Below are 27893 nucleotides of genomic sequence, written 5' to 3'. Positions count from 1 at the left end.
CTGTTATTTTAAGTGTTATGACAATAGTAACAAACTTGTTTACAGAAAAATATTGTGTTCATTTTACTTTATCTTTTCTGTTTTCTTAAATTGCATACAAATACACTTACAATGAAAGTAATTAACTGTAATTAAACATGTAGCTTGTTATATGAAGGTAAGTCCAGGCTAACTCTATAATGTTTTTCTCTGTAATTGTAAGGTAAAGATTAGTTTTACATTCAACATACATTTATTTATTTATTCACATTCAAACTCTGTAAATAAATGTGTAGCTCATTATAAACAGGTTTATGTGCACGCTAACAACACTTTTCTCTGTAATGTTAAGGTAAATGCCTCTTAACCAGACACCATGGATTTTTCACACTAACTTAACTCTATTGACTTTCCTGTACATGGGTGTCATGACGGCAGCCAAGTGTAAAACTGGACAACAAGTCATTAACATTATACTTTCACGTAGTTTCTCCAGTAATGTGTTGTAGATTTGACCTGCATGACTGAGAACATAAATGTTAGCCAACACAATATACTGTAGAAGTGAATATAACTCAGAAACCTGAGCATTAAAGAACCACTTTTTGATGGTTGTCACAGTGATTTTTCAGTTTCACAAGTGACTGACGACTCAGATGCAGGGAACACAAAGACGGCCGAGGTTTACTGAGGAGTGCAGATAAAGGTCAATACACAGGCAGTCAGTCAAAAAGTCAGAGGTTTCTTCACCACTGAGACAAGACATGAGGCACGGTCCAAAATACTGATGAGCTCACACACAAGGGAATCACCCTGGAACTCTTTCTATTTATGCAAATAAGACAAGCATTTCAGGAGAGTGGCACACATCACTAAAAACACAAACTCTGACACATCAGCTGAAGTGAGCGGTGAATCTCCAACCTGCAGTGACAACCTCCCAGTAAACAGACAGACAGGCAGACAGACAGATAGACACATATGAAATGAATTAAGGTGGAGCAGTGTCATTGTCTGACATCAGAAAATAAAACAGTATTTAGTAAATGATGAGTGACAGCTGATGTTGTACACATGTGTTGGTCACTTTCATTAGTATAAAAACATTTTATTTAAGAGTCACATAATAATTATTCTGTGTGTGTGTGCGTGACGTGTGTTCTGTTTCCATTCTGACTCATATTTCAGAGTTTTCGTTATTAAAAACATCTTGATCATCTTGTAAAACCTTGTTGAATTGTCCACATTACACTCATGGATCTGTGATGACTCATCTCAGCATCATGTCCCAGCAGTACTGCTTATTATGGTTTATTCCAGGAGGAGGCAGACATGCCCAGGGCAACAAACATTATTATTATTTATCCTTTTTTATGATATATTTTTAAATATATATTCTTGACAGCCATGATTCAAAGGTCATTGTTGTTCACTTTTACTAATGCAGCTGTTTTGTTACTCTTTGTTAAAGAGAACAAATGTGTCACGTTCATAGTTTCAATGAATGTATGTGGGATATGTACATACACGTATTATACATACACATATGTCTGCATCTGGTTATGTTCTGGTTCTGTTCTGGTTGTGTTCCATCCAAGATATTAACAGTCTATATTGGTGTGAGGCGACCACACCACTGCAGTTTATAGGCTTGGTTTGTGCTGATACAGCCTGGCTGTCAGAATCATCAGTGTGTACTCACACTTCTGAAGGCAGAGAGGGAAGCATACAGAGCAGCCACACACACACCACCACACACACACACACACACACACACACACACACACACACACACACACACACGGAGCACCACATACACACACACACACACACACACACACACACACACAGAGCACACACACACACACACACACACACACACACAGAGCAGCCACATACACACACACACACACACACACACGAGCAGCACACACACACACACACACACACACACACACACACACACAGAGCAGCCACATACACACACACACACGGAGCACCACATGCACACACACACACAGCAGCCACATACACACACACACACAGAGCAGCCACATACACACACACACACACACATATGGAGCAGCCACACACAGACACACTCACAGAGCAGCACACACACACACACACACACACACACTCACAGAGCAGCACACACACACACACACACAGAGCAGCCAAACACACACTCACAGAGCAGCCACACACACAGAGCAGCCAAACACACACACAGAGCAGCCAAACACACACTCACAGAGCAGCCACACACATATACACACACACAGAGCAGCCACACACACACACTCACAGAGCAGCCACACACACTCACAGAGCAGCACACACATACAGAGAGCAGCACACACACACACACACAGGACAGCACACACACACACAGAAACAGTCAGAGCACACACACACTCACAGAGCACACACATATACACACACACAGAGCAGCACACACACACTCACAGAGCAGCCACACACACTCACAGAGAAGCACACACACACACACAGGACAGCCACACACACAGAAACAGAGCAGCCACACACACTCACAGAGCAGCCACACACATATACACATACACACAGAGCAGCCACACACACACAGCAACACACACACGCACACACACACACACCTCTCTTTTTCTCTGTTTTCTTGATTTTCTTTTCCCTCCGCTCATTACTTCTTGCCATTCAGAGATTTTCTCTTCTCTCAGGCCTGTAAACCACATCGAGCTGGAATTTGTGTGGAACGCTGTCGTTCAGCTGTATTTGCACAAATAATGTAGCGCAATAAAGAAAATAGCTGAGGTTATTTCATGTGCATTCATGGCTTTAGTGAAGCAGAAACGTGGATAAGTCACAGCATCGTCTGTATGTTTGGATAAATCACATTAACTCATGTTTTTTTGTTTGTTTTTGTTCTGTCATGTTTTGTGCTTTTAATTATTTACATTCATCCATAAACAGTTGTCGAGGACTAAGAGACTCTAATGCTATCAAGGACTGATCAGTCAAACTGATAAAGCCAGCCATGGTTTCTCTGGTGACCCGCTCTAAACTACCTGTTTGGATCAAGCTATAATGTCAATAGCAGGGAGTGATTTGATCTCTGCCTCTGGGTCCTGTGATAATTACACTGCTCGACCATCAATGAGGATTTATTGGTCTTCAGCGCTCAGTGTATAAAAGAGTCTGCCTTTAATCTTTGTGGGGTGAGAGCCTCCAACTTGTTAGAACCAGTGCTGCTTTCTCCTCGACTAATCATTAGCAGAAATTAGCGAGGACACGGATGGAGTGAGTGTGAACGCTGTGGAGGATAAATAGTTAAAAGTGAAGTGAATGTTTCTATGTGAGCCACACGTGACAGTGAGGACTGATGAGGACGGGGAAGTGTGACGAGGACGGAGGGAAACATCTCACAAAATCTCATTATCAGCTGTTTTAAAGTGATTGTTTTCTGTGTGTTTACTCTGCTGGTGTATAATAATATGGTTAAATACAGAGGTCAAATTCACTGTCACTGATAAACTTTAACTTGTGGACATATTCCCTAAATGTTCTATTTCTACTCAACTAAACGACAACAGCAAATCACTGTCTGGATTAAATCAAACATCACTAATGGTATCCATCATCTTGTGTGCATAAACAGTAAAGTGAAAACTGCTGTCTGATACAAGTATTACAGAGTTTGTTACACATGCTAATTAGAAACACTTTATGGAAATATTCCACAGAAAAATAAAATACTGGGATAAAACAAGCAATAAAACACAACAGAACTAAACAGGATTCATATAGATCACTGCAATTGAGAAAGAATCACAAATTATTATTATTATTATTGTTATTGGTATTATTATTATTATTATTATTATTATTATTATCATTATTATCATTATTATCATTATTAGTGGTGTTTTAGTGGACACCAAAACAGAGCTAAAGGAGAGCAGATATTGTTCTGTCCTGTTGTATGCAGTTAAATAAACAAATGTATCACATCAGAGTGTTTTCAGCTTATTAAAAACAAGTTGGAGGTTTACTGTACAGTTTAGGTCACGTGTGAAGGTTAATCTTTTGTTTAGGGAATAAATACAAGTATTGCGTTAGTTCTATGTACACTTCCACACACACACGTGTGTGGAAGTCAGAGAAACCCTTGGTCTACTCATTGTTTGAAGAAGGTGACTTTCTCCCACAGTCTGTAATTAAGCAGTAAACATGGATGCTGCCCCACTGAGAACCTGTGCCCAACACAAGAAGCACTTCCTTCAGCCCATTCTCCAACATCAGTGTCATGGGAGGGAAATGTGTTTTTACCTGAAGCAAAACATCTCAAACTACCTCATTATACTGAGGCTCACACCGCACTGTGAAGTTCTACTGGAAGGTTTCTGTTTTCTTCACAGACAAAAGCACTGGAAATGAATGGTGCGTTAGTATCTGAGCTACTAAATGATACAGTTTAATATCTAAAAATACACTGCTTTCCTTCATCAGTCCATTTCACTGTCTGCAGCTGACATCACTCTTGTTATCTTACAGTACACGATAGACAGAAAGAAAGAGAACCTGCAGTTACAAGCACACGTCCTCATTTCAGTACAACAAATAGAAGTTTAAAACCAGTCTCTCTGCCTGCGACAAGTCATGAAACCTTAAATTTGTGTGTGTTTGAAAATGATTCTGTGCACTGGTATTTAACCACCGTCACCCGTATGAAGTAGCCTGAGACCAGCTGCGATTTATGATTCGCTCGCAGCCTCTGGAAAGCTCGGCTGAATAATTTACATTGTGCTGAGGCCGACGTGCCCAGAATTTCTGATGCCAAAAATAGAGGAAGGAGCCAGTGTGACGAGGAGACCGAGTCCACGACGAGTGCTGGAATGTGGCACAGGGTGGGCGTGTGGAGGGGAGGCAAGCGGGTGGGCAGCATCCTGAGTAATGGGCCGAACATGCTGTGTCACATGGAAGTGCTGCCTTGCTAATCTCTGAGCCTTCAGTGTTTCACCACAGCAGAATAAACACGGTGCAGAAATCAAATTTCCCATCTTCATCAGCACTGGAAGGAGTGGCTTCCTTTGAGTGTGTGATTCACACGTGAAAAGCATGAAAATCCTTATGTCTCTGCAGCTGTCGAATAATATGCACTCTTCTGAGAGTTGTGCAAATGTTGTACATACGCTTTAGAAAAATAAATATAGATGAAAGTGTTTCAGTGTCTTTAGAGAGCAGGTTTATTTCTCCTGCTGTGACTCCTGGTTTTCACAGGTGAATGATCTTTAACCAACACTAACACACACCTCACTGCTGTTCCCAAAGGCTCTGAAAACAGTGTGACCCCATTTTGTATTTCCATTTATATTTATACATGTGTTCATGTAGCAAACTTCAAAAATAAGAGATTTATTTACAATATAATGAGTTAAAATATGGTGATGGAGAACAGAAAGACAGGACATGTCCTTGAGAAGGATTTCCTTCTGTCTTTGAACACAAAAAGCAGACAAACAGTGATGGGGTTCTGTGATAATCTTCCTGTGTCAATCACTTGGTCTAATCACGTTGCAGATTTAGTGAAAGTGTAGGACCATAGGCTGCACAGAGTTAAAGTGAGGCAGATAAGAAACTCCAGTGGCCTGTAATTGGACCTCATTGATCTGCTGGCTTTATAGATCCCTATCATCTCACATTATGCAAATTCTTCCATCTCCCAAGAGCATAAGCTCAACTTTGCTTGTGACTTAAATTTGGAACCATATGCTAGCAAAAGGATTCATGTGTTAACCACATAAATACAACACGCTGTATTTGCCTTCACGATAACCATCTATAAGAGAACACAGCTAGTTTTCTTCTTATCCTTTTGCTTTTCTTAATTTCTGCATTAATAACACGATGAACCTCTCTGTGTTTGACTCGTGTGAGCTCAAATTCACCGTGACCTCATGGGCAGCTGACAGATGGCAGGACAGGACCACAGACAGATGCCAACCTCTTATCTCGCTCACATCTCTGCCAAGACAAAACACATGAAGCAGGCACACGCACACACTGTAATATCAACAAATATGTTATAAGAATATGCCATCCTTTTACTTTACTATTAAAGAAATATACCACATAAATCTTTACTGATACCCACATGAGAATAAGAGAGCTATAATCACGATAAAGTTTAATTATTAGGAAAAAAATACATTTTTACAAATAGATAAATGATGAATAAATGTCTGTGATATTGACAATGTATAAAGCACAGAATATAAATGATGATTAAAGTTTAACATGTACCTCCACGTCCAAACACCTCAGCTCAACCAGGGCTGCAGTGTGTGCAACACAGTCATCCAGATTGAAACCCAGCTTGGGGTAAAGGTTAATGGAAGCAACTGCAAAACAGACATTTACGACAACCACATCTACTGCTGTGCCAACCTTGAAGTTCTAACAAAAACAAACAAAGTTACAAATGTGTAACATGAAGAGACGGAAGCTCCTCCCAGTGCCTATGATTTTGACTTCATAGAGTATGTATTTATTCTAGAAGCTTTCCCGAGATATCTGCCTGATGATCACATTCAAAGGTGAAATAGAGAAACCCGGTGTCAGGTTGAAAATTGCCTTGAGGCAGGTTAAGATTATTCTGCCAGGTTTAAGATCACAGGAAATGGAAAAAGAAAAGAGGTGTCGAGAGAACAAGTCCCAGTGTGATGTGAACATGTGGAGGACAGAAGAGAACAGAACAATGTGTCACTTTGGAGATAACCTGAAAATATCTGCTGTTGTCACACTCACTAAGAAGAACATGGCTTCACTGGCAGAGTCCAAACCATCACTCCATGGAACTATATACTATATATATATATATATAACTATATACTATATAGAAATATATATATATACATATATATGTACTGCATATATATGCATATATGTGTGTATGTGTATTGTATGTGTGTGTATTTAGGATACATTTAGGGAACACAACAAGTTAGATTTTCAGAAAAATACCAGAAGAAAATCAGGGAAAATTCCCAGTTCCCATAATGACTTCTGGGGTTTTGGGGGCGGAGCTTCATTCCTACTGTCACAGACCACAGCTCTAAATTTTTATGTCAATCTTAAAAAAATGCACTAAAAATATATAAAATAAGTAAATGTCAATACACACTTAAATGTCTGTATAGTTTAATACTGAATCAACTGTGGCAGAGCTATTGCTAATGCTAATGCTAGTTTTCCTCTCAAAGACATTTGACCTTAAATCTGCAGTTTAATTTCAAACGTGTTTCCTGTTGTTTTTGTTTTATCTTGTAAATGATGATGAAAAAATAACATGAATCTGTGGCTTGTGGACTTTCACTGTCTGTTTTTCCATGACTTCCCAGTGGCTTCTTTGTTTCAGCACCGTCAGCAGAACAGCCTCTGCTTATTGAACAGCATTCAGAAGAAAAGTCATCAGCCAGATTGAATGGGAGCAGATACTGAGGCCGAGCTACAGTGGAAGACGCTGCAGTTTAGACTCAGGCTCCATTTTGAAAAGGTGAATGTGTGGAAGAGGAAATACTAAAAACATACAAACAAAAGAGGATTTCTGTAAATAAACAGTGCCTTTATGAAATACTTACCTATTCAATGTGAATGTGAAATTTACTAATTTTCATTTGAATAGTCCAACAAAATAATGACAGTGTGTGGCAACATTACGTTACATTACATGTCATCAGCTGCTGATTTATTTGACCATTTATTCACTGACAGATTGAACTACTGACAACCAGTGCATGTGTATGCGCTTCATCTACAATATTAATAATGATGATGTTAATGTTTTCAGTTTCATTTAGTTTATAGAGACAGGAAGTGAACACAACATATTTTCAGTCACTGACTAAACAGAAACATTTCAGCACCAAGGACAGCGCCACATATGTGACCAAAGCAGAACTAGATGTTATATATATATATACTGTGATACATTGGTTAAGTCATAAATGTTAGTGAATATTCTTCTGTTCAAACCAAATAATAAATCTCTTAAAAAAATAATTCGTTTCACTGTAACAGTGAAGGCACAATGCTCTCGTGGGTCTCCGTCTCACCAGAAGAGGGCATTGAGATGGTGCAAAGTTGCTTTGACATGCAGCGTGTTTTATTTCACAGAGACATACAGATGGAAACGTGAAGATGTGACTTGTGGATCTGCGTGTGCGCCACGCGTGGATCACACTGAGCATCTGCGGGTTGAGCTGTGGAGAGGAATGTGAACGCTGCTGCGCTCCTTCACACTCTCTCTGCATATATGACATGAATCGCTGTTTTACTGCAGTATTTTCTCTGGCTGGAACTTGAAAGACGTCGACGTGGGACGTGGATATGGAGAGGGAGTAAAGAAACCGGATTGTCCTCCTTATTCTGGAATTGGACGTAAATGACATTCGCTCCGGTTCAGTCGCACGGTTACGGATGCAGAACTAAATCGGATCGCGCATTCAGGTCCGGGGGAGTAACGGGCAGGTGCGCTTTGGTGTCGACGGCTGCGCGGAGAGACCGGGCTGCTGGATCAGGACCAAGATAAGGACTAGGATCAGGACGAGGATCGAGACGGTACGGTGTATGGACTGTGCGTCATGCGGACTCGGATGTCGCGCAGCAAAAGTCATTAAAAACCTGAAGGCTGGATCTGGCGGAACCGCGGTCATGGGTAAGTTCCGTTCATGTTAAATCTTTTTGTGGTCGCGTGGGTTGTTACGAAATATTCTCATCAAACCCACACACGCTTCACTCACAAATAAAGGTCTTTACAGAGACACTGTTGCTACACGTCATCGGGGTTTTAGTGTCTTTGCTGAAGTGGAATTTGCTGCTTTAGTCGCAGAGCTGCAACACAGTGTTCCCTCCATTTCATCTCCTGGAGGTTTGGATGTTAGACTCTCGAGATTGTTTGCGTTTAAAGATTTGAACAGAAAGACTGAGAAGAAGAAAAAAGGCTGTTTGTGTAAATGAGGACAGTGATGGTGGAAGAACCTGAATGCTGGAAGCCAGTCAACTTTAATAAGCGCGGTCCTGCATAATCATTGACTGTCCCTATTCTGTGAGGCCCATTGTCAATCCAGCACCCCACACACACACACACACACACACACACACTTCAATCTCTCACTGTGGACTGAAGGAGTTTCATCAGACTGATTCTCATTCAAAGACCGTCGCGTTTTTTTGCAGCTGCCAACAGGAGGGACTCCCGAAAATCCCAGAGAAAACTGTGCATCCATGTGTCACCACGCACTCTCTCCTCCTCCCCCCTCTGTGTGTGTGTGTGTCTTCAGTATTTCTTAAGCACATCCCCACCCTGCCCAATTTAAATTTCCACTATTTTTACACTTACACAGACGGCCAAGTTCACTGGTGGTGCTGTGCCATTAATTGTAAGGCCACATGATTTATCGACCCTCATTGAGTTACTGCACCACATCAGCACACAGCACAACAGTACAGTGTGTAGGATATATATGGATCATCAGAGACCTCTGTCTCCCGATCAGATATCAGGACATTTTAGGAAAACACACACACACACACATTTTTCTGCACATATATTAAAAAAAAAAAAACTGGCTAAAAATCACACCTCTGTGCTGCTGTCCACAATTATTTAGCGATTACATGGCACTGTAATCTCAGTTATCCACTGGTGCAGCTGACGGTGATGCTTTTCATTAACAGCATGCACTTATGTTTCATGGGCCATATCATTAGAGACCTGCTTTTTTAGAAACAGGGAAACAGTATGATGAGAAAACATAAGATTTGACACATGCCACTACTTTAAAAACACATGTACGCTGTGTACCTGAGTCACACTGGCTCATCTGAACATACTGTTGGCCTTGTAGCATCACATGCTGATGTCAGGCGAAGCAGGTGAAGAGATTAGTGAACCCTTTGAGGATGATATCAGGAAATCCTCCACTTGCTTATTTGTAACAAATAGCTTGTGAAACACTTGGGATTCAGTATCTGTCATTCACAGATTCCTATTCTCCTCATGATCACTGGGCCTGCATGAGTTCAGCTACGGGCTGAATCCACAGTGGAATGGATCAACGTTCAGTGTGTGTGTGTGTGTGTGTGTGTGGACTTCAGTCTTTTAGAATTTGATACAGAAAGATAGATTTGAGTTGTTGTTCACTGAGGAATATAATGATTCTGTTGCCTAAACTATTATAGGATAACTTTGTATTACTTACTTTTTCAACAGCAGAACTTGTTACTTATATAATGTAGTTTTAGGTTACTTTATATGATTATTTAAAAAATGTATTTGATTTGAAACAAATGACACAAACATAGCACATGTGTAACAACAATGAAAAGCAAGTGTTGAGATAAAAAACAGAGATTATATTGGTCACAGTCATCCCCCTGTAGTACAGTGTGTGTGTGTGTGTGTGTGTTGGCAGCCGTGCTGTCGCCTCACAGATAATGGCAGACTAATAGGACGGCATCTGCTGCTGATGCTGGATTGGGTAGGTCCTTTCTGTGTGTTCGGCTGCCGTCCAGTTGTGAAGTCAAGGCTGAGGCCAGTCGCAGTTTTGTCAATGACAGGTAACAGATAGCAATGAGCCACTTGTATGCTCTCAAAGTGCACCAGTTAGTGAGTCCATTTGCCAAGTTATTAAGCCACATTTGGTTTTATTTTAGGTCAGCAGTAAAGTGCACTTAGTCCCTGTATGTGTTAGGGTTGAAAGGCTGGTGCTGAGGACAGCACAGCCTGCATCACATACATGCCTTCAGATGAAGATCATGAGAAATGAAGCAACAATCCTTTATTATCATTCAGGCAACATAGCAACATCTGCATGACATAAAATAGAATCCACATTTCAGTAACATCACAACAGCTGCAGGATTCAAGGACATGCAAACCTCTGACATTTCAATAGGATTGGTATGAAGTTGCTCATCTAAGTACATACAGCAGAAGAACAGTAATTATGCATAGTACACCAGTAAGAGGTTGCATGAGTGACACGTCACTGTGTTCCTCCACAAGTGTAGGTGCAGTAGTTTCACTTGTATTAATGCACAGATCGCTCATTAAAACATAGTCAGGAATGGGAGAGTGTGACAGTGATGCTGGGGTCACTTCTAATAAAGCAAGCATATTCTGCACATGGGAAATGGAAGCAGCACAGTGTTGTCACCCCCTTCTCCTGGGATATAAGGCATATACATCTTTTTTTTTTTTACAAAACCTGCATTAATGTCAAACATTCCACATTCTCTTCCCCAGTCAAAATTCCATTACATGCATATGGAACATTACACATGGGAATAGTTATAAACCAGTATTGTTTTCCTTTTTTTCTAAGCCTTTGAATCACAGACTTGGTAAATTAATTTAGTTCAGAGGAGAGGAGAAGAAATGAGCATCATGTGATCTCCATGTTACTACACAGCAACATTTCCATTAAAGCAACAAACATGATCAGCACAAACACATGTTTCCCCACATGTGAAAGGAATAATGAAGAAAAACAGGTACACTCTCTCTCTCACACACACACACACGGAAACACATATACAGTATATACCCATATGGGAACAGCAGATGCTTGGCAATGAGTGCAATGTCAATGTTGGCTAGCATGTATCGTTTGTTACCTCTCATTAAAACTATTATATCCAGTCATTTGTGGCAATTTTGCCAGAAAAAATATGGAAAACATTATCAATTTAACTCATTTATGATATAACAAATCCTCTTATACTGTAACATAATACATTTGTTGACCATGACACCTGCCAAGCTTATCAAGTTATTACCACTTCTACACTAACATGGAAATATGATCTCATTTTTATAATAACTGTAATAAATTACAATGTTGAGGATGTTTTACATTGTGGATCCCTTCACTCCACCTCCTCAAGGGGAAATCAATGTATCTAAATGACACATCATTAGTGGCTGTGTAAGAGGAAACGACTTTAATGGAATCAACTCAGTCTCACCTCAGAACAAGGAGTGATATGAGGAAGCCACTGACCATTTTACTTCAACTTTAAAACCTCATTTGTAACAGAGAATTAGTAAATGATATTCTCCACGGATAACCTTGTTTTCTGTTACTGACATGTGTTGTGTTATTTGTTTTACGGTCTTGTACATGTGGAAAGCAGTGTTTGAGTGTTTGAACATTGTCGTCTCTTGAACAATAATTTAGGATTTATTTAACACCTGATTTCCCCCTCTCACAGGATCTGCTCTGCGACATCGCTGGGTGGTGGTCCAACTCCTGATGCAGGTGTGGCTGGCAGCAAATCCATCTCTGAGTGAGCGCCCATGCCCCAAAAGCTGTCGCTGTGATGGAAAAATTGTTTACTGTGAGTCAAGCGCATTTCGTGATGTTCCCAAGAACCTCTCTGGAGGCTGTGAAGGTCTGTCTCTACGATACAACAGCCTGGCCATTCTTCGTGCTGGACAGTTTGTAGGACTCAACCACCTCATATGGCTCTACTTGGACCACAATTACATTGCCACCGTGGATGGAATGGCTTTCCAAGGAGTCCGGAGGCTTAAAGAGCTGATCCTGAGCTCTAACAAGATCACATCACTTCACAACACCACATTCCACCCAGTCCCTAATTTGCGTAATCTTGACCTGTCATACAACAAGCTGCAAGCTTTGCAGCCTGGGCAGTTTCAGGGTTTACGGAAGCTTCTCAGCCTCCACATACGTTCAAACTCTCTAAAAGTCATCCCAATGCGTCTATTCCAAGATTGCAGAAATCTTGAGTTCCTGGATTTGGGTTACAATCGCCTGCGCAGTATCACTCGGAATGCATTCTCAGGCCTGGTTAAGCTCACTGAGTTGCATCTGGAGCATAACCAGTTCTCAAAAATCAATTTCTCTCATTTTCCTCGGCTTTACAACCTGCGGGCACTTTATCTGCAGTGGAACCGCATTCGCTCACTGAACCAGGGCTTGACTTGGACTTGGGCCTCAATCCAAAAACTGGATCTTTCTGGGAATGATCTGACAGAGGCAGATGCTGTAGTTTACCAATGCTTACCCAACCTGCAGACACTTAACCTGGACTCCAATAAGCTGACAAATATTTCCCAAGAGGTGGTTGATGCTTGGATCTCTTTGACGACCATCAGTTTAGCTGGAAACGTATGGGACTGTGGCACTTCCATCTGTCCTCTGGTTACCTGGCTGAAAAACTTCAGAGGCGCAAAGGAGACCACTATGATCTGTGCCTCTCCCAAGAAAGCCCAGGGGGAGAAAGTGATGGATGCTGTTGAAGCTTTTGATGTTTGTCACTCAAGCCCACTGACAACACTCACTGTGAGTCCTGCTCCAGCCCCATCTAATCTCCCTGTACAGACAGACTTTCACTCAGCCATTCCTGCATCACCTACTGGTTCTGGAAAGAGGAGAGAGGGAACCATTGGAGCCCCCACATCATCGGTAGTTACCCCACCTGTGGCACTTCCACCAGAGCAGGACTTGGAGCCTGTGTCCTTCCATAAGATTGTTGCTGGAAGTGTTGCTCTTTTTCTATCTGTTGCAATGATCCTGTTGGTGATCTATGTGTCTTGGAAGCGCTATCCTAGCAGTGTCAAGCAGTTGCAGGAGCATTCAGCGGCTGTTCGCAAGCACCGCAAGAAAGTCAGAGAGACAGAGCGCACGCTGAGCTCTCCGCTGCAGGAGTATTATGTGGACTACAAGCCCACCAACTCTGAGGCCATGGACGTGCTTGTGAACGGGACAGGACCCTGCACCTACACTATCTCAGGCTCCCGAGAATGCGAGGTATGACCCACACCCTTACCAGAAAAGCTCTGTCCACTGCTTTGTTAGTCAGCCACTGTTGTCATTTCCCTTACGCAGTAGGTTGGTAAATAAAGTGAACGTTGGGACCATCGATTATTATTGAACAAAGCAGATTGTTGCAAAAACACTTCCTGAATAACGAGCTATGACCTGTTTGCAGACTGTGTGTTTGCAGAGTTCTGATGCAAGTGCTGCAGAGTTCTGCACAAACACAGACAAGAGGCTGATTACATTGACCTGCGTCCTCTGAAGCAGTTCTCTTTGTAAGAGAGACATTTGTACATCAGTATGTACAGATTGTATCATTAAAATGCTATGCATGTGTGTGTGTGCGTGTGTGTGTGTGTGTGTGTGTGTGTTTCCAGCCTTCTCACACAGACTTGTTTCTAGACCTGGCGTTTCCTTGGCATGTACAGTATGTCTGGTGTTATCTCTGATAGGGTGACTACAGAGGCAGCAGTGAGGAGGAGGAGGGATCCTTCCTCCACATGCCTTTTGATTTCTGTTAGTGATTGTCTGACCTGCTGACTGCAGTGTTGTGAATGTTTAATTGTGATGAAGGGGAATGTAAATAAAAGATGCTACTGTAACTCATTTCAGTGATTCCCTGGAATGATGTGGTTGTCACATGACCTGCTTATGACACATAACAACACAATGTTCAAAGTAACATGTTATTTCCTCATCACGTGTTTGATTGAATGAAAATATGAGCCGCTCTGTGCGACTCAAGAGTCATCTTTAGCAGAAGGTCAGTGGTTTGATCCTCCGCTCGTCCTGTCCTCATGCTGAGGTGTTACTCCTGGCATCTGTGCTGACTGCATGTGGAGGATGAGCTGGATGAATGTGTGTGTGGCAGAATTATAACGTGTAACAAGCTTTATGTGGTCATCAACACAGGACACTGAACATTTATAAACCACGTGTGTCAGTGGCAAGATGACACTGAATGCAAGTTATGATGCATACCTTCAAAATATTAAATCATGCACATCTGATGTAACTAAATTGATTACTAGAGTCACTGGAGTCAAATGGAATTTGTGGCTGTGTGTAGGACGACTGTCACTCTAGGTGATGAGAATAAAAAGAAAAGAAAAACATTGGATTTCACAGCATAAAAGGACTGGCTGTCTCTCTGAATGCTGAGTTTAATTCCTGTAGCCTCATGCCACCGTGCTTGGAATATTATCAGAATCACTGTGAATGGTCCGGACACTTCCTGTAGATGTCATCAATGAAAGGTCCACCCTCTGTGAAAGGGAACACAGTGTCTCTTTAAGTGGAACTTGAGTAATTGTAACCTTTCTGTCTGTCTTGACTAAAGTTGGCAATTTAGCTGATTCTTTTCTTTTACTGCGAGCCAAATACAGCAGGATTTAACCCAGACTAGGAAGAGCAAAGGCTGGATCAACATTAGAGCGACAGCACCCTGTGAAAACTCCCATAGATTAGAACTGTGGGCACAGACTGAAGAAATAAAAGAGTATCTGTTATTCTACATTTATATTAAACAGACAAAAAGCAATAAAAGATAACCAAACAATTACATTAAGAACATTGAAACATGCCGATATTTCAATATTTTATCAGTTGGTCGTACATACACTTTCTTTCTCTTCTCTGTCCTAAAACACCATCGTCTATTTTTAAAACATTACAGGGAATGAGACAGGACCTATCACTGAACAGTGCACAGTCCTGAGTTCATCTGTGAATGTGTTGCTTGTTTGCTTGTTTGTGCATTTGATTGCTGTTGCAGGAACATCAGTCACTCAGCAGTTAGAGAATCACCAGCTCTCTGAGCCTCGTCATCTCTCCTCAAACATGAAGCCATAGCAACACAGATGAGTTCATCTCTCCTTGTTCCTCTTCTGTCACTCTCACCATGTCTTTCATTAAGATTCTCTGCCATCACAATAACTCAGCATCTGCCCCTCCCCTTCTCTGTACTTCATATGATGGTGAAACCCCTTCAATCAATTTCCTGGAGGTGGACAAATCTTTATTTTCCTGTGTCACTTTCCCATAAAACCTTATGCAGGTCCTGGACTATAGCTGTGAACCTCCTGCAGGTCCTGGACTATAGCTGTAAACCTGGTACTTGACTTGGTCTTGAGACTGAGGCCCTTGTCCATGATCATGTTTTGACCTCAGGAGAAAGACAATGAAAGAGGTTGAGATCTCATCTTCTCATCTTCTACATTTCTGTTTGATGCTGCATCATTTTGACTGATATTTTATATAATTTATAAAATATGGAGTGTGTGAAAGACATCATGGTCGCAAGTTTGACTCCACCCCTGGCTGATTGTACTAAATTCCACAAATTGTAAGTCGCTTTGGATAAAAGCGTCTGCTAAATGACATATAATGTAATGTAATTTAGAATGTCACAGTGCACATGGCTGCCTTTGAATTCATCATGTTCTCATTTCTAGAATTATTACTCATCTGATCCAAAAAAACAAAACTAAATGAAAAAGAAAATCACACCAAATTCTTTTAAACTTTTAAACTACATAACATCGTCATCTGGTTGTTTCTTTATGATATATATATTATATATCTAAATCTAAATCTTATACTTTATTAATCCCCTTAGGGAAATTACTTCTCTGCATTTGACCCATCCTAAAATTAGGAGCAATGGGCTGCCACACTGAGTAGTGCCCAGGGGGCAATGGGGGTTGGGTACCTTGCTCAGGGGTACCCCAGCCCTTTTGACCTGGTGGGGACTTGAACCGGCGATATATATCACTATAATATATATATAATATAATATTATCTGTGATAATACAATACTAAACAAATAATATTTGATATATGCATAAAAAATTAAGCCATTTGAACAAAGTGATGATTCACTTGCTTATATCATGTTCAGCTCTTCACTCAAAGCATTTATTTCTCTATAATTTGACAATGGTTATCAACAATGATCGTACAATAAACAAAACATGCTAAATATGACCAATTCGAAATATCACTCTCATTTTCTGCACTTGATACTTGAACTTATTGTTAAATTAGAATAATAAATATTTTACTTTCTATTCTTGCATACTTAATTTTAATTGAACCATTAAAAAGAGAGCATTTATTATAACTGACAAACAAACGTGACTTTACATTGAAATTTATTGTTATTAAAATGCCGTGCACTACACTTCCATTCCCTGTTTTTCATCTCTTTCCTCTGCAGTCCGAGGTCATGGTGTCACATTGTTAATTGCTCAGAGAAAATCAACACAAATACTGGGAAACAAGCCAAGGGCAAGTGAGCTTTTTGTAATTGTGTCGGGAAAATGAAATTCTCAATGCTACAATTCAGTCTCTGCAGTAGACTCCAAACTTGGACGATGTTTGACAGAAAAGTCCTGTCAGACATTTAATGAGACATTAGGATTACCCTAACCTAACCCTAACCCATTCTCTTAACCCATTACCCTAACCCTAACCCTAACCTGAAAGAACAACCAAGAGTTCTTGTTTTGTTCTGTGATACTCATTAAAAAAAAAAAAACATTTATAATTTGCATCTGATATAACTGCTTTGTACATACTTTCATTCATTTTAATTTTCATTGATGATTGATGTGTTTACTTAAAGTCATTTTTAAATTCATATTTTGTACAGCTGCAACTAACTATTATCTTCAAAATCCATTCATCTGTTGAATATTTCCTCGATGAATCATTTGGTCCATAAAAAATATCAGAAAACCTTAAAAAATGTTGTTCAGTATTTGTCAAACCTGGAAATGATGTTCTCAAACGTCTTGTTTTGTCCACAAGTCTAAATGATTCACTGTTAATGATTTCTTTGTGATCCAGAGCAAATCAATGAAGATAATACTCACATTTAAGAAGCTGAAACAATGAGAAATCTTGTTTTAATCATGAAAAAACTTCAAACCGATTATCGTTTATCAAAATAGTTTAGTCGATTAATAATCGATGAATCAATTAATGGTTTCATCTCTAATATTTGACTACCTCTTATTTGCCTCACTACCTACTAATACAAATGCTGTTACTTCACCAAACCGATGGAAAAAGCTCACTTACATATTTTGACATATTATAATGATGTGCATGTAACTGAAGAAAAAAAACTGAACTGAAAACTGAAAAAAAAGAGCAGATTATGCTGGAACTTGGTGGAACATTAATATCACACTAGAGAACTTACAGTAAAGTATATGGGTTTCTCTAACAGGCTCGTACACTGGAAACAAGGCCAGAGCAAATGTCTACACCAGCTAGTTAACATTTCTAAAAGCCAAGTAGACTTCATGACTGCAAGAGAACCAGCAACAACAAACCTTCACTGCGGCTCACACAATGTGTCATGAAACATCAGATGCTGCTTCTTGACACGTGTTGTCATAAGTGCACTAGCTTAGCATAGCTACTCCAACATGTCAAATGTCATGTTTGCATGCTTAAAATGGAAGTTCTTGCCATTTGTCAACCCATGGACAAATGGTAGGGGATTGGGATTGTAACCAAAGGGTCACCAGTTCAGACCCTGGGATGGGTAAAGAGCTGGGGTGCCTCTGAGCAAGGCGTGGAATCACCATGTTGATTCCACGCTGTTCAGGTCAAAGTCAGTGAAGTGTGTGAAAATAAAATTAATTTCATTGACAAAAGTTCCCTCTTTTGCCTTTGCTGTCTGAATTGTGTATTTTATGTCAAATATTAGGTGATTCAGTGGAGTGTGAAAGGTTAAAGGACCTCTATGATAATCCTCAGATTTACCATCACCTTTGCTCATTAGTCTCACAATTCAAATACTTGCAAATCAGACATGAAAGAAGCTGAAGTTGAGTCATCATGAAGGTGCATCTGTGTATCTGTAGTTGATCATCAGACTTAAAGTGATATTTCTTTTCTCTTCTTTAATTAGGAACATGTACTGTTGAAGGAATCACCTTTGCTGAAGTTGAAGACTGTTTCATCCTAAAAAAAGAATGATGTATGACTTTAAAATGAGTATAATGACTATAACTATAATGAGCCTGTCATTGATGTTCAACAGTGCTCGTAAAAAAGTGACCACTCACGGCTTGTTTGAAAGGAAAATCCTCAGTTTATTCAGGGTGTGAGGGTCCAGTTATGTGTGTCCCTGCTGCCCTGTCTCTGCTCCGGTCCTCTCTCTTGACCCAACCTACTGCAACCTACTGAGTACCTGATGCTCCTCCAGCAGCCACCGCCCTAGCCACACCCCCCTGCCTCAATGACTTTAAAATTAAAGTAATTTAGGGTGATTTATTTGATAATTTAATTTCTCTTCTGTAATGAGGGATAATACGCTACAAAAAGAGGTGAATTTATATATAAATATATATATATATATATACATATATCAGATAAATAATATGCTACGTATATATAAATATATATGTTCATATACATATACAGTATACATGTATATGTATATATGTTTATATGTATGTTTATATATACAAACATATATATATACATATATGTTTGTATATATATATTCATATATCATAAATAATATGCTACACATATATGTTTATATATACAAACATGTATATATGTATGTATATATATATTCATATATACATACATATATACATATATGTATATATGTGTGTTTATATATACATATACTGTATATATGTATGTATATATATACATATATACATATATCAGATAAATAATATCCTTTAAATGACATTTTGTAGTGCTATACAAAATAAGGTGTTAGCACATTCACTGCATCTGTGTTTCTATTCTATTCTATTGAAGATGTTAAAAAAAATGAAGGATCAACACTTTCTTAGTTAACCATAAGACAAAAACTGCATTGAATTGCATACATTTGCAATCCATTATGTTTTAGTTTGAGGTCAGAGCTGAGAATCAGTGATCTTATTGGTACAGACAGCATTTAAGTCACTGTGCTCAGTGGATTTAACTCAAACAGAGTGAGATAGGTGAGCAGGTGAAACTGACAAAGAAGCATGTCCTGCAGGAGACATCAGGCACTCATCCAGACTCCACAGTCATAACACAGCTGTCTGTCCTCACAACAGTAATGGCTTTAAGATAATGAGTGTGACAAAGGTCCATGCTCCTCAGTGTTCACATTGTGTTTGTCCTCAGAGTTGAATAGGAATGATGAAAGATGAAAAGAAAAGTCATGTGTACGTGTTCTTTATTATGATATTCACAGATGTGATGTAGTCAGAGGTTTGTTTCTTTGGCTACAGAGATTCAAGAGATTTGCACTTCTTTTGAACACTTTGTGATGATATTTAAATCTATGCTGCGTGAATGTGCCGTTTGTATCGTGAACATCTCTCTAATGCTACAGGTCCCAACAGTGCATGGAGAATCAAACACACCCCCAGTGTTGCTGTGATCTATTCTGTATATATAAAGAACCCACATGAAGGGATGTGTGTGAGTGAAATAGATTGATCTTGAAAATCTAATGAACTGCACCGTGCTGTAGGTGTGAAAGCTGCATGTGCTGCATCACCCAGGCTTTTCTCACAGGTTTCTTTTTCTCTGCTGTGTCATGCACATGTTATTTTTAGTTCATTACCTGACAATCGCCAGCGTTCCACTCTGTGGTGTGACTGCGTCGGCCTGATGTAACCATGATTGATGCTTTCTGAAAAACAGTCCCATCCTGTTTGTGTTTGTTGTTTTCATGAAAGCTTTTTAACCACACACACACTTCCCTGGAAAAAAGAATCTGCAACACGCTCCATGTAACACAGATATACATGCAGTGTGTTATTTAAGCCAAGGAATATAATGTATACATTTACTGGGAGGTTATCTTTCACAATAAAATAGAAATTACCCTGTAATGGATTAGATGAGCATGTTAATACAAACTAATAAAGGATGCAATGATTGTGTCAGGAAGCTAGTGAGACTACTTTAATAATAGTATAGTAATAGTAATATCACAACATATAATGCTGATCAAGAAGTGATAATATGAGACACAAAACCCACCAGGTTTCATTACTGTTTCTCCAAACTGGTGTTTGTTACATAAAAACCTAAACAGTCATTTACTTCAAGGAAACTCACTTACAAAAACAGGCATTTTTGTCCTGAGTCAATTATTATGTTATATTATATAAAGTTTATTCTGGTCATTGTCATTGTCATGGTAACTGTCCTCTGGCTCCTTCAGTGACATCATATAATCTTGATCTGTCAGCATGTATACATGTATGCTAACCCTTTAGCCCTCAACAATAACTGTCATAGATGTTTTTCTTATTTTATTTCTGTCCTGTTCTTAGACTGCATCTCTCCTCTTGTTCATCCATTCATTGTGAGAACTGTTTTAACTCTGATTATAACTATTAACAGGCAGAGGGTGTGTGAATGGATGAGGTCACTCACCTCAGCATTCACACATTCATCAGGGAAACTATTTAGTGGCATTAACATTTTAATCACCCCAGCACTTCTCAAATGTTCAATTCTCTCCTGTGACAAAACCAAATTTTCATTATTTAACTGAGCACAGAACTGATAATAAAGTCATTGCGTACTTGACCCATGGTTAATGGAATTCTGTTACAAATGTATTAACTGTCCTCACCTTAAACAGTTAAGCAGATTTGTTTCCCTTTTTAATCAAAGGCAGTGACAACTTTGTCCTCATAATACGGTGAGGGCACTCATCAACGATGGGCTATCCAAAGTCAAGCTAACAACCTATGACCTCCAGAGTTAATGTAGTTAGAATAATCTGCACAGATTGAAGTGGTGGGTCTTAATCTGGTTAACCATTCAACCATCATCAATGTAATCATCAAGTAAAATACAGAATACTACAGACCCAGCTCCACATGTCACACAGCAGTAAAGGAAGGTGTGATGTGGACATGCTAAAATGATGCAAAATCACAAGTTGAGCCAAAAGGAGAGAGTGAAAAACGAGAGGATAGATGAGAGGCTGAAATTGGTGGGAGGAGCTGCAGCGATGCAGGATTTTAGGACAGAGAGAAATTGATAGTTGGAAGAGAAAAGCATCTCCAGTGTCCTGAGAGGCTCAGCCTGTTTGATTTAGTGCCAATCACAGTTTTTAATGTCTGTGCAGCACATCATCATTTATGAGGATTATCATAAACCTGCGTCTCCGCTCAGTCAGACCACAAACGGTGAAATCAGCTTTTCCATCTTTGTTTCTTTCGCCAGTCCTTTCGATGTGGACCACAATAACTATGAGACTGCAATGAAACGCATTTACATTTTCAAAACCAGTGCCCCTAGTGGTTGTATACATGACAACAACCCGGTAGTACCTTGGAAGTGTTATCTAGTAGCTTCACCGAAGTCGCCACCACTGCACAGGAGTGTGGTCGACAAGGGTTTGACTCCCTATATCAACTTTAAAATTTTTTTGCCCTAACCTCAGTAACACATGTGCATATTTGAGTTGAAAAATATGTTTTCAAAACGACCCGTAGTTACGTTTCAGTTGGAGGACAGGATGATAAATATCTATCCCATAATTTCCAACAAGACAGACACAGGAATATTAGATGAAGGAGAAGTAACCAGCTGTAACTCAGGCACTCTTCTCAATGTGCGTGTGTGTGTGTGTGTTAGCATTCTCAACACCCCTGAAAATAACAACCCCGACCCGTCTCGTCAACATGTCTCTGAAAACGTTTTCCCTAATCGAAGCGTAGTGTTTTCTTTGCAGCGGAGGTGGCTGCTGCTGCTGCTGCTGCTGTTACTGTTACTGCTGCTGATGCTGCTGTTATTGCTGCTGCTGTTGCTGTTACTGTTACTGTTACTGCTACTGCTGCTGCTGCTGCTGCTGTTGCTGTTGCTGCTGCTGCTGCTGTTATTGCCGCTGCTGTTGCTGCTGTTACAAAGTGTCGGGGGTTATTGTTTTGGTTCACACAGTCTCTCTGCGCGCTTCCAGCTCCTCCTCCAGCTCCTCCTCCAGCTCTGCATAAATGTCCTTAATAGATTTCAGGGTATCAGGATATTTTCCATGTCTCTGATTTCCCCACTCATTGAAAAGCAAGAGTGAATTCACCTGCAGCAAGTTTACTTTTAGCCAACTCCATCTTCTCCAGCCAGGCTATCGTCAGGCCGGCCCCTCTCCACATTTACTCTTCACCACACAAAGAGCATATCATTTACAACCTGCAAGAAATAGCGTTGCAGTTTTAAAAAGAAGAGTCACTAAACAGATCGTAAATGAGTGAAAACCTTCATCATTTACCTTTGTCTTCATTTACCCAGAGGACATTGAGCCTCTAACCTTGATATTAGCACCCAATATGAATAAATGAATACAACCCTATGAATAGTTTGTAAAATGACACATTAGTAACTCATGTATATATATATATACAGTATTTTAATTGTATCATATTTGCTCCTGCATATATATTGATAACATATTTGAAAAATGTAGGAATAAATGATTAGATATTGCTGTTGATGCTGACACATCACACACACACAGACCACGTTTCATTAACCACACGTGTCTGACACACAGCTTCAGTGGTGTGACACCATGTCTGTCTTTCTCAGGTGTTTGCTGTCATTTACTGAATAGTGGTTTAAATCCCCACTGTGACACACACTGATTGTGTGAAAACACACATTCCACATGCCATAAAGCTGAGGGAGACCGGAAGTCTAATGAATCCTGCGTTCGTTCATGAGCCTCTTCCAGATTTACTCACAAGCTCTTTCCTTTTACTTATATTTCTGTCATTCCTCTGCTGCTGCGTCTGTGTTTCCAGGCTTAACTGAATGGTAACAATATGTTCTGAGGTGATAAACAAGCACATGCTTCTGCACAGGGCAGCTGAGCTGATGCTGTGCCTGTCACCAGAGGACCAAACATAGGCCCAGCTACAGGAGTGTCTGCACCACATTATCTGAGATATGTGTGTGTGTCTCACAGTGCAGGTGGTCAATGATGGTACGATCTACAGACACACACACACACATACACACCAGGGTGAAGAGAAAACAGACTGTGACAGTGACTGTAACCACAGCCAAGCCTGTTTGCTTTAATGATGCTGACTTTAATGACACAATATGATCCAGAGGCTCCGCCCACTCTCAGTCTGTACTCACAGTAATGAGGCAGTTATTTCACCAGTGACCATGACGACTCTAAATGACTGTGGACACTGATCAAGTCCAACTGTTGACTTTCTTATGCATCCCACGAATGAGCGGCATGATTAATTCATTATGGTCGACTCATCTTTCCTGTGGGACGGCGACACACACAACTTTATATGCACAGGTTAATATTGGGATGTGTGTGTGTGTGTGTGTGTGTGTGTGTGCGGGTATTACTACTGTTGTGGGGACCTAAAACTGTTTACACAGTCACATAATGGGGACTTGTCTTCCCTGTGGGGACAAAAATCAAGTCCCCACAATGTAAATGACTACATTTCAAGGTGAAGATATGTTTTAAGGTTAGGTTGAGGTTAGGATTAGGATTAGTAGTAAAGGTTAAATCTTCAGGAAATGAATGTAAGTCAATGCAATGTCCCCTCATGTCATGAATGTCCAACTGTGTGTGCGTATGCGTGTGTGTGTGTGCGTGAGTGACAATTTATTCCCAGTGGAAAAAACATTGATGTTGTCTTTTACACTTGTGTGTGGCACTGCAGCTTTTCTCAGCTCTTACTGTATTTATTGGGTTCCAGGTAGAAACTTTAAAGTTTACGATAGAGATGAGAAAACTCCCACTCACTGTCACACACTCTGTGGAAGCTCGAGCACATCATCACTTCAGCCGTGGATAGATTGTTACCTCGAGGAAATTACAAAGCCAAAACTCAATGGAGTGTTGTTTAGTTAGTGTGAGTGTGTCTCACTTCTTATCCTCCACTGCTGTAGAACTCCCATCAGGGAGCTTTCAAAGTTTGAACTCACCACTACATTACAGTTTCTGTGAGGACAGAAATCTATTCAGCGCCACTCTACTCTTCCTTTCTTTCTTTCTTTCTTTCTTTCTTTCTATGTGATTCATTGGCTTTGAATCTTTTTGAAAATATCTTTTTTGGTGCAGGTCTTTTTTATCTGCTCTCTTTTCATTATGACCCATTTCTTCTGCAGTTTCTTGTGGGATGTTCAGTTCTATAGCTTCATCGTTCGCTCAGTCCCTCTCTAGCATCATGGCCTACTTTCTCTATGAGCAGATACAGTAAACACTTCCCTTGTCATGATCCTGGATGATCTGAACCTCTTTATGCTTCTAACATTCTCCTTCAGTATCATGACCAAACAATCACAACAGCTCTTTATGGTTATAAAATAAATGTCTTATCACAGTGTGATCATTATATTAACTCCACTCTTGTATAGAAATCCTGCTGTTAGGAGCAGGGTGAAGTATTTTTGGAGACAGAGTTGTGTAAATGTTCGTTGATTGACAGCAAATACTTAAAAATAAAGAAAATACCCCCAATGCATCTGCTGCTAATCGAAGTTATTGATCCAACAGCAGAGTTTTTTTTCAATTTCACAACGATAAAGTGTGCTGCAGTTGTTTCCACCTTGAACAGCATGTGCATCTGGGTCTCAGTGCACAGTTCCACACATTTCTCTGCAGAGATTAAGTAAAAAACATTTACATGATCAGTCTTCCTCTTTCTACAGAACATAACTTTCTTTGTTTGTTTGTTTGTTTTAAAGGAGTCAGATGTGGAGGTTTCTCTTCTCAGGATGAAAGCAGCAAATAAAGGGAAACAAATGAGAGATGGACCAACATGGTTCATATATAATCAATGACTAATGAAGAATAACAGTAAAATAAGCATGTCAGACAATGTCTCCATAACAACTGGGACTTTTCCTTTGTCTGTTTGATTTGTGTCACAGAACATGAATGAGATGAATTCTCTTCATTGTCTCTCCAGTTCTATTGTTTCTTAATTCCTTTAGATCATCAAACAGTTTCACAGAGTGTCAATGTATAGTCTGTCGTGCTCTTGTGAGACTAATGTCTAACATTTGTGTTTATCATTACCACGTTATCGGACAATCAAAGTTTTGCTAAGCGTGTTACGACATGAGGCAGAAAAGTGCCGGAGCTTTCACCCCGTCCTTCAGCAGTGCTCACATCCTAAAGCTACAATGCTAATAACATTCTAAATCTCTGCTCCCAGTTATCGCTAAATCACACTTATCACAAGGAACAATAATGTATACATGCTCAGTAGTTAACATATATATGTTTTCCATTTTTCCTTATCTTTCAATTGTATTTTTCTACTGCTACTTTTGCTACTGTTTAAGTGTGTGTGTGAGAGAGAGAGAGTTACCTGTAGGTTTTAAAGTATTACATTTATGTTACGTTCTCATTGTGAGAGCCTCTTTTATCACAAGCACAGAATGTAACCTCTCTATCCTCGCAGATATTTGAATCACTCTCTCATGTGCTGTTTTAAGATACATTCATGTTGGGCATTAGTTATAATAAGGAATATTAATGATTAACTTTTAGTCACACACACACATCTGTTAAGAATGTGAGTGTGTCACCTGGACCTCACATACTCATACAGCACAGGGTTCACTTGTGTCATTAGCAGAAGTCAAAAAGCTTGTTGAAGCAGCTTGTGTGGGACAGAGGAAAGTGCAGCTACAGTGCTAATGCTACTGTTTATGGAAGATGATCTAAGAGCGCTAAAGCAGAAGTAACAACAAAATGTCCTCTGTGACAAACTCTGGAAAACAGATGTCCCACAGTTCCTCAGGTTAGTCACTTCATGTGTGTCATCACAGGGAGTTTCTCTGCCTTTTAACTCAACACCAGCAGCTTTTTCAAGACTTTTTTTATCCTCCTTCCAAAAATCCAATTATTTGAAATCAAGGCATTAACACACTGGTTTATGAAAACATGCTGCAAACACAGAGAAGCTGTTATTTCACTGATAGGCAGAAATCTCTCATAATATTTGCTGAGAAACTTTAAAGCTTTGCATTTTCTGACAGAAATCAAGTCCAGACTGAAAGTCTGTCAAAACACATCTGTCTGTCTCATTTCTGAAACCCTGTTTTCTTTTCTATTAAAATATGTACACATGTATGAACACATCTATGTACACATGTATGTATGTATGTATGTATGTATGTATGTGTGTATGTACACATGTATGTATACATGTATGTACACATGTGTGAACACATCTATATACACATGTATGTATATATGTACATACACATGTATGTATACATGTATGCATGTATGTACATATGTATGTATACATGTATTTACACATGTATGTATACATGTATGTATGTACACATGTATGTATACATGTATTTACACATGTATGTATACATGCATGTACACATGTATGTATGTATGTATACATGTATGTACACATTTACACACATCAGGAGAAATATACAAACACACATCCAGTCATGTGTGAGGTCACTGGTCAGAGTTAAAACAAATCTCTTAATGACTCCCAGCAGAGACAACATTAAGCTGCAGTCCTGCAGTTCAAAATGATGCAAATACACTGGAAGTGTGCATTGATTTTCCCTTCATGTAAGGACCATTCAGCAGCACCAAATCCTTTTCCAGTCTTTTCCAATTAGCTTTCGGCCTGGGGAACACTGTCAATCCCCATCTGCTCATCTGCCTGTCAGTGGCTTCATTCCACTGGAGAGAGAGACAGAGAGAGACAGAGAGAGAGAGAGAGAGACAGAGAGACAGAGAGGGAGGGAGAGAGAGAGAGAGAGAGGAGGAAATAAGGTAGAGAGCAAGCAAGTGATGGATAATTCTATGTTTGGCAGCTATGGGCAAGAAGGCTTGGCAGATCTGTTCATAGTCAAAGCCAGTGGGAAGCGGAAGGACTCCCTGAGAGAGATACTGTTGTTTGGATGATAGAGTAGGGCACGATGCCCACTCATTCTCCCCACTGCCATTTATCACTGATAAAACAGGACTTTCTCTCCTCAATGCCTTTTGCCAAGGAAGTATGCAGATTTCTCATTTATTTGTATATGTTTTCTTTGTTTTTATTTGGGTTAGACTAA

At 39.8% G+C, this 27893-nt stretch overlaps 1 protein-coding gene across 1 annotated transcript; it reads left to right on the top strand.

Annotated features, from left to right (window-relative positions):
* Window positions 1-8259: 8259 nt before the first annotated feature.
* On the top strand, window positions 8260-13931 carry LOC122760984 (leucine-rich repeat transmembrane neuronal protein 4-like). Its single transcript, XM_044016193.1, has 2 exons — window positions 8260-8692; window positions 12253-13931. Exons 1-2 carry the CDS (start codon window positions 8605-8607, stop codon window positions 13818-13820), a joined length of 1656 nt encoding a protein of 551 aa, XP_043872128.1. The 5' UTR covers window positions 8260-8604; the 3' UTR covers window positions 13821-13931.
* Window positions 13932-27893: the final 13962 nt, after the last annotated feature.

The sequence above is a fragment of the Solea senegalensis genome, unplaced genomic scaffold (genome assembly GCF_019176455.1).
Source record: "Solea senegalensis isolate Sse05_10M unplaced genomic scaffold, IFAPA_SoseM_1 scf7180000014284, whole genome shotgun sequence".
Classification (NCBI taxonomy): Eukaryota; Metazoa; Chordata; class Actinopteri; order Pleuronectiformes; family Soleidae; genus Solea; species Solea senegalensis.
Note: the sequence above shows the minus strand (reverse complement) of the source record. Positions and strands in the feature narration are given on the sequence as shown.

Excerpts from the sequence above, each read along its gene's own strand:
- LOC122760984 (XM_044016193.1), top strand. The coding sequence starts at position 8,605 with ATGGACTGTGCGTCATGCGGACTCGGATGTCGCGCAGCAAAAGTCATT. Across the intron at positions 8,693-12,252 it reads TGGCGGAACCGCGGTCATGG|GATCTGCTCTGCGACATCGC; the intron begins GTAAGTTCCGTT and ends CCCCTCTCACAG.